We start from the raw sequence: 11,246 nt of genomic DNA, 5'->3' as shown, positions 1-11,246 counted from the left end.
GATTTGGTTTAACATTTTCATATTTTGTTGTTTGTTTTCTAAGGCAACTTGTTAAAAGGCAACTTTAATATATTATTAAATGTTATTCGCTTTACACTAAACAATTTGGGGACCATGAGCTCTTGTTCTTCGCCTTTCCACAATATCATTATTTTAAATCAAAAAAAGATTTAGATATGTGTGTTTTTGTTGTTGTCAGAGTTTAAAAACAAATAAAATATAAATTGGTGTCCTTTTTTTTTTTTTGATATTTGCATTTACATTTATTTCATTTTAATTCATACAGATGATAAACGCTCTTAAGTTTTGTGTGTTGGGGAGATTTTGGGAAATTTCAATTTCTTTTCTTTTGGCTAACAAAACAAAATGCATAAAACAAATCAAAGAAAACATAAGTTAACAATATATTGTAGGTAAAGTTAAATTAAAATAATGCTATATAATAATTATATAGCAATGCTTGAAGAGTCAATCATAAATAGGAGATTTGACATTATTAAATTATATAGCTCTCACATCGAGCAGATGGATCGATGGAAATATGAAAAAGTAAATTTCAAAAACAATTCACTTTTAATGTTCTATGTTATACTTATTGTTGTTGATGCGGATGCATGCTGTTTAACAATTATTTCTAAACTTAACATAGAGCACAACTTAAAGCGTATTATTATTTGTAATATTTAATATTATATATGTATGCATATGTATGTATATAAGACTATTAATATGTATGCGTTTAGATCTCCTTTCGTTAAATAGCTTAATTAACTATCTTTGCACTTAACTAATTTTCAAAATTGTATGCCTTTTTGTTTTGTAATATACGTTATTTTCCAAAAAAATTTACAATAACCAAATTTACATTTGCCACCATTTTTCTTCAAGAGTTTACAAAAGTTTTTCTTTTTTTTTGTTTGTTTTTTTCTGTTTATGACTTTGTACATTACGCTATAAAAAACAATTAACTAATCCAACAACAACGAAACTTGTTATGTTGTGTACAGGTGTGTGTGTGTGTGTGCGGAGTTAAATATTCCAATAATTAATCGAAGTCAAATTCAACTTATACTTAAACTTTACACAATAACAACTTCTAAATCTCTATTGACAGGATCTTTGGTGCTGCTCAATGATCCGTTAGGCCCACATTAAACATCATCTTTACATCTATGCATGTATGTGTGTGTGTGTGTATGTGTATATGCGTGTGTCCATATGGGTGTCTGTGTTTATTAAATTGTTGCAATCTGGTTGCGCCGTCGTAATCGTCTTCCGTCCAGCGTTTTCCTCGTCCTAGTCAGAGTCAATTCGCTCATCTGCCGTCAGCTGCGCTGCTGCAGCCGTTGCCTTTGCCGCTCCGTCCACCTTCCATTGGCCGCTTCGAGCACCGCCTGCAGCAGACGCTGCTCCTCCTCGTCGATGACACTCGTTACTTCCACCGGCTCGGCCTTCTGTTCCAGTGAGTGTCATTCAAACACGTAGCGCTGGCGCAGCGCACGCGCTCGCTCTGGCTGCACACGTGTGGGTGGTCGTGGCACTTTGGGCTGTTTCTTGGCCTTGCGCTGCGCCGGTGGCCGTGGTCGCGGGAATATCAATGGCTTCTCGTAGGCCTCGTCCAGGCGCTCCGCTTTGATTGTGACCCCGCAGTAGACGCGTCGCTCCTTCTTGAAACGATGCTTGAGCACCTGTTGGACACCATTGAGCAGAAGACAGAAGTGACGCCAGCTGGCGCGCGATTTGCGCCATGTGCCCTTCGCCTTGCCAAAGCCACAAAGATCGTTCAGAGGACGCGGCGAGCGTCGGCTGTTCGTGGGCGATGCAATTGGCTTGGCCACAGGCAACACATCCACCAGTGGTGGCAGCTGCTGTATCAACCGATACAGTCCAGCCTTTGAATCCTCCTGCTCCGGCGGCGTTTCCGCTGTTTCTCGTAGTTCGGTACGGCGTTGTTGCCGAGTGCGTGGTCGTTTATTTGCTTCAGCCGGCGAGACAATTGGAGGTAGCGCGCGCGCCGGATGTGCAGCTGGTGGCAGCATAAGGGCTGCGGGCTCTGGATTGTTAGTAACATTGCACTCGTGTGGATGTGGGAGCGGCAGCTCAGTGTAATACTCAGAGGGCAGTCGCAGTGGCGGCGCAAGTTCGTCAAAGCCATGGAAATCGGTGAGCGCCTCAAAGTCCGGATCAAAGATGCCCTGCAATAGATCATCGTTGGACGTCGGATCCGCTGGCAGCTCCTCAGCCGACTCGCCGACAGGCAATTCAACACCTATGCGCATCTCTGCGGCCGACCTTTGTTCCATAATGAGAAGCAACTGTTTTTGGTGCTCCTGCTTGATGGACAATTCAACTGGCTGCTCCATGGTGTCTTCACTCAAGTCGACCACAACCTGTTCGGGCGGTGGTATTATGTCTACATCGGGATCGTTATTCTGTTGCAACCAATCGCTGTCCAGTATATCGCTCAACTTGGGCCGTTTTGCTGGATCCTTCTGCAAGCACCAGCTGATCAATTGTTTGAGCTGCGTGCTTGCGTTTAACCAGCGTTTGGAGCGCTGGTTGAATGACTCTTTCTCGATGCGTTTACGCAGCTTATGATGCACCTCGGGGCCATGACCACAGTCACCCAGGTAGAGGCGATAGGGCGCATGACCCACAAACATTGTATAGAGCGTCGCGCCAAGTCCATAAATATCCACAGCTGGCGAATATGTTACTACATTGGGATCCTTCAGAAGCTCCGGCGGCGCATAGTCTACCGTATAGCGGGGCTTGTCCCGCCAGCTCGTGAAACGACTATTGTAACTGCAATGAATTGTTGGTAAGTGAAGGGATTGAAGGCGATTAGCAGGCGTTTGAATCTTACCAGGCATTGCCAAAGTCCACCAGTTTTACATCCATGCTGTCACGGCTCACAAACACTATGTTCTCCGGCTTGATATCCCCGTGTATAAAATGCTTTGAGTGAACATGCTGCACAGCCTGTACTAGCTGCAGAAAGATGTCACGGCAGCTGTTCTCGTCGAGCGTTGCGCTCTGTAGATAAGTGGCCAGCTCCTCGCCACACAGATACTCTTGGATTATCCACACCTCACACTTGTCACGGAACGTGCCATGATAGTTCACAATGCTGCGGTGACAGTGCGTGTCTAAGGCGCATGATGTAAGTGCATCTACTTCGGAGGCCCGAAACTTGGACAGCGGTATGACCTTTGCCATAAACACAATATCCGAAGCGTCCACCACAAAATAGCAGGTGCCATAGGCGCCCTTCACAGTCCGCGTGCCCAACTCTAGATCATCTGGTCGTGAGGGTATATTCTGCAAAGCGATTTGATTAGTTTGAATTTACCACATGAGAAATGTATGACAACCCACATGCAAATCCGGATTGCAGTACTCAATCTGGCAGAGATTGTCGCGACGCATTTGCTCCAAATGCTCGGGCGCCACATATGTATAGCCGCGAAACAGTCGTATGCGTGCGGGCGGTGCATCACATTCGGGATCCTCGGGCAACTGATCCGTAAACTCGTTACTAAAGTTCTGCACATCATCTTCGGCATTGAGTGTTGGCTTGTAGGGTGCTTTGCGGCGTTTGGCGCGGAGTTCCTGCCAGTTAATGCCATGGAAGAACGGATGGTCTTTGATCTCGCTGGCATCCCGATGATTGCCGCCTAGTCGACGCTTCGGATTCTTCTCCAACATCTTGAGCACAAAGTCACGGGCATTTGCGCTAAAGGACGATGGTATCAAGGGCTGTTCCTTTTGTATGCGACGTGAAATCTCCGATTGCTGACTCTGACCATCCGAGGTAGCAAATGGTGAGGCGCCCGTCAGCAGCTCAAAAGTGAGAACACCGACCGACCACCAATCGACGGCACTGTCATGACCCGGCGGCCCAGTCCGTATTATTTCCGGAGCCATATATTCCAATGTGCCGCAAAAGCTGTGTGCACGATATTCATTCTCGGCGGTGAGTATTTTGGACAGGCCGAAATCGGATAGCACAATATGACCATCGCCATCCAATAAAATATTCTCCAATTTTATGTCACGGTATATAATGCCCAGCTGATGCAGCTGCTCCAGCGCCAGCACCACCTCGGCAATGTATACCCGTACACGCGATTCCTCAAAATGCTCCGCATGGTAGAGATGTGTGAAAAGTTCCCCGCCATTGGCAAAGTCTACAAAAGCAAAGAACGCCAAGTCAATAGGCCGTGTGTCAATGTTGGAACATTTAGATCTTACCCAGCACTAGATAGAGCTTCGATGATGACTGAAATGCATAGTGTAGGCCAACCAGAAACGGACTGCGCTGCACCGCTTCCAGAACCTTAAGGGTTAAAAGAACATTGAAAATTTGTACTGAATATATTATAGGCAAAAAGTAATGGTCGCGCTGCCGCTTATCGAATATTTTGCCGATGACTTTTGCCACATTGCTCTAAAGCTTTTTTTTTTGCCTTATCTTTACGCTTACTATTTAATATGCTTTGTTTATAAATTTCGTTCGGCGCTCGTTAGATGTGCCCGTTTTGTTGTTGCCATATACGATTGAGGAGCTAACTGTACACAACAGCTGTTTGGGAATTTCCCCAACACGAATATCCCAAACATACCACAATTGCCCTAAATACATTCATATATATGCCAACCAGATATGCATATGTAGTAGGTGTTTTGGTGAAAAGATATTTTTGTACAATTTAATTTCATATTGAAATTACTTCATCTTTCTCTTTTTGCCTTCATAGACAATTGTTAAGCATCTCTTGTTGCATACACAACTTTCACATTTCACGTTTTTATTCCTTTCCTTTTTTGGATAAAATAACAACAGTAATACATAACGCAGGGCGGACAGCGATGCCAGCGCAAGCAGGAAATTTATATACTACAGCCGGTACACAGGTCTCCTCTTCCTCGGCCCTACCCCATTTACTCCCCCCACTAACACTTATACTGCTTAACTATGTCAATATCTAGGTTAGTAGCACAAGCGTCATATTCGTCGTTGTTGTTTATGTACCTTGAAATATGTAAGATGCGTACATGTGTGTGTGTGTGTGTCGCGTAAAAAGACAACAAGTTAACGTATTGTACACTTTTTAAATTGTTCGCCGAAAATGGCCCTTGTTGCTCAGTTTGTACTCTCTCCTGTTCTCGCTTACCACCTACACCTGTTTGCAGTTATTTAACCAAGTTTTGCATTCAGTGTTCTATTTTCAATGCCGCTAACCGGTTAGCGATCGCACGCACACAAATATAATACATGCATACATATGCACACATACACATGTAGTAGATCAGCTAGCTCTCTTTTGGCTCTCTCTCTCTCTCTACTTGTCTCCACCACTATCTTTGGTAATCCGTTAGCTTTTTGCCGGTGCAACAAGTTAAGTGAGCGGTGAGCGAGCTTGTGTCATGCGAGTGTGTGTGTCTGCGTGTGCGTGTGTCACGAGCACGCTTGATTCTTACAAAGTTTTTGGCTGCCGCCTCTTTTTTCTTTCCTTTAGCTTTTTTTTTATAGTTTTGTGTACGTGCAGCAACTGAAGGTTTTATTGCAATTATCTGTGCTTTTTGATCTTGTTAAATGGCAAGGGTAAAAGATGCAATGGCAAAAGTAAAAGGTTTGATTTGGGCACGTATCGTATCATCGTAAGGGCTTTCTTATGTTTTTTTCTTTCTTAATTTGCTTTGACCATTTCTCTTTTCTGTACATTTTACTTACCACACGCTCAGTTTTTGTATGCTCAGCCGTTTTGCGCTTTTGCACTACTGTAATCTTGTTGAGAACCTTCATGGCATACAATCTGCCTGCATCGTGTCTGGTCAGTTTACGCACCAAGAAAACACGTCCATAAGCTACATGGAAAATAGAAATAAATGTTTAGATAAACTTGATATTAGTTTGATCAGTTATTTGATGCTCACCTCCCGTGCCAAGCACGCGAATGATTTTAAAGTCGTTTAAACTCACGCGCTCATCGCTATAAAGTTTGACTGTGAAAGAAAAATTGAAATGCAGATTGATTAGCACAAGAAATGAGAGCACTTATGACTAAGAATAAAGCTCAAAAGACAAAACAGCAAAAGACAAGAGCTACACACATTGAAAAACGATAATGGCCACACATACTGATGCATGTACATATACACACATACGCACGCAGACTGTGTAGACTGTGCTGAAAACTACACAATTGTTTACTATGTAGCATGTGATTAGCATTATCGCAGTTCAGTATGCAGCTGAGCAGCACGTGCGACACTTGATACAAGCAGCTAAACTATTAAAGTGTATGCATTGCAATGTAGGCAGAGCGAACTATCACTTGTGTTCGCTGTGTTATCTACATTCATATATAACACACATACACACATACATATATGAATGTATGTATATATAGGCATATTAAAGTACTTGTATGAAAATGTCATAAGGACAACAACAAAGAGCGTCGGGCGACATTGCAGCAGGTGGCTGACCCACTGAGAACGTCAATCGTCTGTACAAGAGCAGAAGAATGCGCAGCAGCCAATCAGAGGCAACCTGCCAGCCAACTCTCTCCCTACTTAACGGTTCATTGGCCCTGTCTCGCATTTTGGCAATTTACAGTTACAGTGACGCGTTCAGACGACATTTATACATTAGGCATGGAAAATTAAAAAAAAATAAATAAAAAATAAATATAACCAAATTGTGTGCAAACAAACCTGAGCATATTTAATCAAATTTCCCAAGTGACTAATATGTTTGCCGTCTCTCACTCTCATTCTCCCTCCCACTCCCACACAGTGTTAACATTTGCCAAATGAACTTCGCAGTTGACAAGCAGCCTGCGGCAAACAGAAGAGAGCGCACCAGCAAAAGATAGATAGAGAGAGCGAGTTGAATGCCATTGCTGGACATTTGTCCTTGAACCTGCAGCCTTTTTATTTTGTGTGTTTAACGTTTCGTGCCAGTTTCATAGGATTAGTCATTTCTACGAAAATATTGAAATACTTATACATTCAACCCCTTTTCTACTGGCTTCAATCGAAATTTCAACTTATTGTGAAATATGCTCAACACATTGACACAACCCAGAGGTTAATGAAATTACCTTGCTAATTTTTGTTATTTCAATAAACCAGTTACATTTTTTATTAATAAACCCAAGTTGCTAAAACGTCCCGAAAAGTTATTTACTCCCACTTTTTTTTTGTGAAGGGTGCAATGAACTTAGTAGTGACAGCTTTTTCCCCCTCCTGGGTGGCCGAGCACATTAAAAACAAACAACAGCACTTCAACAAAAATATATTTTTGAATGGCTAGCAAAATTATTGATCCAACAAAACGCAGCTTAGCAGGGAATCTGAGAAAAGAGTAGGGAACACTATAACAACATGAATATTCCTGCTAACAATTCTCTGGATATCATAACAGCCTCATGTACTGTTTACAGTATCTCTTTAAATTTTCCGGAATTGTGTTACAAACAACAATTACAGTAAAAAATGCAATGGAGCAAAAACCAACTGAAAACATGTTTTTCTTAAAATTGACAGCAATTGCTATCAAAATGACCATCAAAAATGGCACATAATACAATAGTCAAGCTTTTCATCTATAAATTAAATAATTTAATAAGTTTTTTATTAGTACACTTTATTTTTAAACCGCAAAACATTCAAAAAGCACTTTTTGGCCTTGATGAGCGATATCTTTACATACAAACGTGCATATTCGTACATATGTACAAACATTTTTAGCAGGCTTTTAAACTGTTTAACCTCAATGCGCTTTGAGTTGTTTTTATTTTATCGACTAGCCAAAGTTTAATGAACGCGAAAAATGTGAAAATAAGTATTCCAAAAATATGATAAACAGCTCGAAGTCGTAAAAAACGATTCGAGTATCTTGGATTTTAAATAAAATGATTTTAATTCATTCCGAAGAAGTTATGCTATTTACATGGTTATCTGACAGTTCCATGTAAATGAGCTATTGACGCTGTTAAAAAAGTTCGTCTGTTAGAAGTTTTTTAAATCGGGTGCGGTGCTGTACACAACAGAAAGCGCACAGCTGTCTTCGTGACATTCATACGCATTCAAGCACACGCACACACTTAAGAACCGTTATGGAGAGTATATTTGCGCTCTCCAGTGAGAGAGTTCACGATCTGTTGACTGCTGCACGCACTATAACAAGTTGCGGCGGAAAGGGGGAGGTCAACAAGAAATATATGCTCTCCGAATTGACGTCAAGTTGTTACACACTCTTAAATGTAAATTACAAATTGACAATAAGGCGCAAAGGCTAACACGTTTTACATAAATATGTGTATGTATATGCATGTAGTTGTTGCTGGGACAGTTGCATTGTCAAGTTCAAGTAAATCAATTGCTTATATGTATATATGGCCATGCTCACACACACACTATAAGTATATGCAAATAGCCAAACAGTCTGAATGTGAAATGTTGTTCGTGGTGTGGTGAGTTCAGGTGAGTTACGATTTGGGGTGAATTGCAGTGGGGCAACGCAACAAACACCCAAATAATACCATTCATACGCTCGCACGTGTGTATATGTTTGCGCAAGTGTGTCAAGGTTAAATGCATGTGCCCCACTTTAAAAGGATTGATAGAAGACGAGGTCGATGCCGCTGCATTGACCAAGCCATATTACCTTCCCAACTCCCCCAAATCAATTGTAGACACAAGAGAGTCTAGACTGAAAAGTATTTACTCACCATAGGAACGCAGGTCGGTCACGTTCTCCAAATCCCGTTGATGCGCCTCATTTTCTAGATCCAATGGCGTGCTGTTGCTAGTTGGCATTGCATATGTTGTGGGTGGCGTAGCTGCTTTTGCTGCTGCTGCTGCCGCCGCCGCCGCTGCTGCTGCAGCCGCTGCCGCCGCATTGTTGTTGTTTTTGGGTTGCCTGCTGTTGCTAGTGGTGGGCGATTCATCGATTTCCAGGTCGCTATCCTCCTCCGTTTCTTGGTCATAATATTCGATGCATTCATTCTCGTCGCTCTCTGCATCCGAAATACATACAACATCTGCCGCAGCATTCTGGGGCGGCGTCGGTATTGTGGATATGTTATTACGGTAACTGTATTCCATTCGTGTGCTTGTTGCTGTATTGGTATTTACGTTTTGCTTCTTTTTCTTATTGTTATTATTGTTGTTGCTGTATTGCCGCCCGTTTGCGTTGCTAACATTGTTGTTCTGTTTCTTATTGTTGTTATTATTATTGTTGTTGTTGTTGTTGTGGTTGATAGCTTTGCCGTTGTTAATTTGCCGCTGCCCACTGGAGGTCCCAGAACTGCTGCTCGTCTCCACGACATTTTGCTGATGCTTCAATTTGGGATTTTTGCTGCTGACTCCGTTGGTCAAGTGCTGCAAGGGCTCATCGTCACTCTGTCGTCGTCGTTTGGTCGTCTTACTATTACCGTTCGCCGTCATTGTGTGTCCATTGACGAGCTGTGCTGAACGCATTTCACTATCGTCTAGCGGAGGTGCTGGCGGCGGTTGTTTCCGTCTGCTCTTTGCACCGCTGGTGTTGCTACTTATAATTTCGCACTGGTTGCGCTGTTGTTGTGATTGCTGTTTCTGTAGGCGACTCATTTTAAGTGACAGAATCTCTTCGGCGTATTACGCTTTACGTTGCAAGTTGTAGATGCTAATTGCAATAACTGTTTAGGGCGAGTTGCAGCAGCTGATTAACATGTCGCTTAGGAGCCGAACGGGCGAGAGGGAGCTGTAGAGTGCAATCGAAAATTATTACGCGCGCTCTCTCTTTCTCTCTCTCTCTCTTGCGAGTCTGCCAGTTAGTCAACAATATGGTACAGTTTGGACTAGAGATGAGCGCGTGTCGGCTAAATTTATTGAACAGAATTATATTTTGTTTTTATCGATATTGTAATATTTGAAAAAACCCGAGTTCACTAGATTTTAATATTTTATGAAGACCAACTCAGTATTAATTTGTATAATTGTAAAGTTATAAAGTCAATTACAATAATTGCATTTGGTCGAAGTGTGTTTAGTTTATACACAGGCACGAATGCATCACGCGCTCATCTCTAGTACAGTTTGGACACAAGCACCGACTAAAAAACTCAGAAAAAAACAACTACAACTCACCTCAGAGCAATAAAAGGCGCAAATATGTCGGCAACAACAATTTAGCACAATTATGTTTGAACACGTTTAAAGATGTTGGATGCCAGGCGTTTTATTATTTGCATATATATGTTATAAATTGCTGTATATATTTTTATTTTTTATTTAGTTTTAAACCCTTGGCTTAGATATTATTCAACCATTTGTTAATACGAATTTGTGATAATCACAAATTTCATCAATTGCGTTTTGCGCCTGCTTTTCGTATGCACTATTTTTCATTCGTTTTTTTTTTTGCTATGGGTCTTTCTTATTACGCTCGTACACACATACAAGCACGCAGGCGTTTTTCGGCTACGTTTCACGGTTGTTTTGTTTTGACTTGCAGATTCTACAGTGCAATAGGCCTGATTTATTTAAAATTCCAATTGACGACGAAATCGATTTTTGGCGGTATTAAAAAAGATTTATTTTTATTATATGTATGTATCATACGTGTGGATTTTACAAGTTTTTACCGCCGCTTTCTACTTCACATACACACACGCACATAAAACCAACACCAATGCGGCGCGACGCTCTTTGCCATCTGCTTTGCGCTCTCATTCTTTGCCACTTATTTGCTGTTGCATCGACAATAAAGCACACGTTTGTAATAATTTATTAGGTATATTTTAGCCCGCATTGTACACGAACGGCTGCAACTACATATGCATTAAAGCAAATTGTAATATTTATTTATTAACTCATTGGGTTCTTTGGTAATTTCGATAATTTCCCGACAGCGAGACCGAACACATTGAAGTTATTTATAAAATGAACTGGTATGCGCTGTTATCGATATGTGACAACGCTTAATATATATCGATGATACTTTTAGTGAATGGGGCACGATCGAGTTTTTAATAACTATTACTATAAAATGTAAAGAAAAAAAATTGTACGGGCCGCAATTGAAAGTAACCGTAATATTCTTTTACGGTTTTGGAATTAGCAAAATTAAAATAATTATCATACTCACATCGATAGATAGGGCTTGGGCTATCGGTGACCATTCACAGTAAATGATAAACAGCTGACATCCCTTACAGAAGCCATGTAATCGATAGGTTTGTGAAGCGGAT

The 11,246-nt window shown here is 41.5% G+C and overlaps 1 protein-coding gene across 2 annotated transcripts; it reads right to left on the bottom strand.

The window, feature by feature from the left end:
* Nucleotides 1-962: 962 nt before the first annotated feature.
* LOC115769874 (chromosomal serine/threonine-protein kinase JIL-1) lies at nucleotides 963-11,015 on the bottom strand. 2 transcript variants are annotated; one of them, XM_030714875.1, is made up of 9 exons: nucleotides 10,144-11,015; nucleotides 8,745-9,757; nucleotides 5,941-6,009; nucleotides 5,738-5,871; nucleotides 4,255-4,339; nucleotides 3,379-4,190; nucleotides 2,867-3,321; nucleotides 2,113-2,805; nucleotides 1,901-2,044 (listed from the first exon to the last, which is right to left on the bottom strand). In XM_030714875.1, the coding sequence occupies exons 2-9, from the start codon at nucleotides 9,622-9,624 to the stop codon at nucleotides 1,981-1,983; spliced, it is 3,192 nt and encodes a 1,063-aa protein (XP_030570735.1). In that variant the 5' UTR covers nucleotides 9,625-9,757; nucleotides 10,144-11,015; the 3' UTR covers nucleotides 1,901-1,980. The 2 variants fall into 2 exon arrangements, with proteins under 2 accessions (XP_030570734.1, XP_030570735.1); XM_030714874.1 differs by having other exon boundaries at nucleotides 963-2,805; nucleotides 10,144-11,013.
* Between the last annotated feature and the right edge of the window lie 231 nt (nucleotides 11,016-11,246).

The sequence above is a fragment of the Drosophila novamexicana genome, unplaced genomic scaffold, assembly GCF_003285875.2.
Source record: "Drosophila novamexicana strain 15010-1031.04,08,12 unplaced genomic scaffold, DnovRS2.1 tig00004554-arrow-pilon, whole genome shotgun sequence".
Taxonomy (NCBI): domain Eukaryota; kingdom Metazoa; phylum Arthropoda; class Insecta; order Diptera; family Drosophilidae; genus Drosophila; species Drosophila novamexicana.
Note: the sequence above shows the minus strand (reverse complement) of the source record. Positions and strands in the feature narration are given on the sequence as shown.

Coding starts and splice junctions, on each gene's coding strand:
- LOC115769874 (XM_030714874.1), bottom strand. CDS start 9,624: ATGAGTCGCCTACAGAAACAGCAATCACAACAACAGCGCAACCAGTGC. Junction 5,872..5,940: donor TCGCGTGCTTGGCACGGGAG/GTGAGCATCAAA, acceptor TTTTCCATGTAG/CTTATGGACGTGTTTTCTTG. Junction 3,322..3,378: donor ACTGCAATCCGGATTTGCAT/GTGGGTTGTCAT, acceptor ATCGCTTTGCAG/AATATACCCTCACGACCAGA.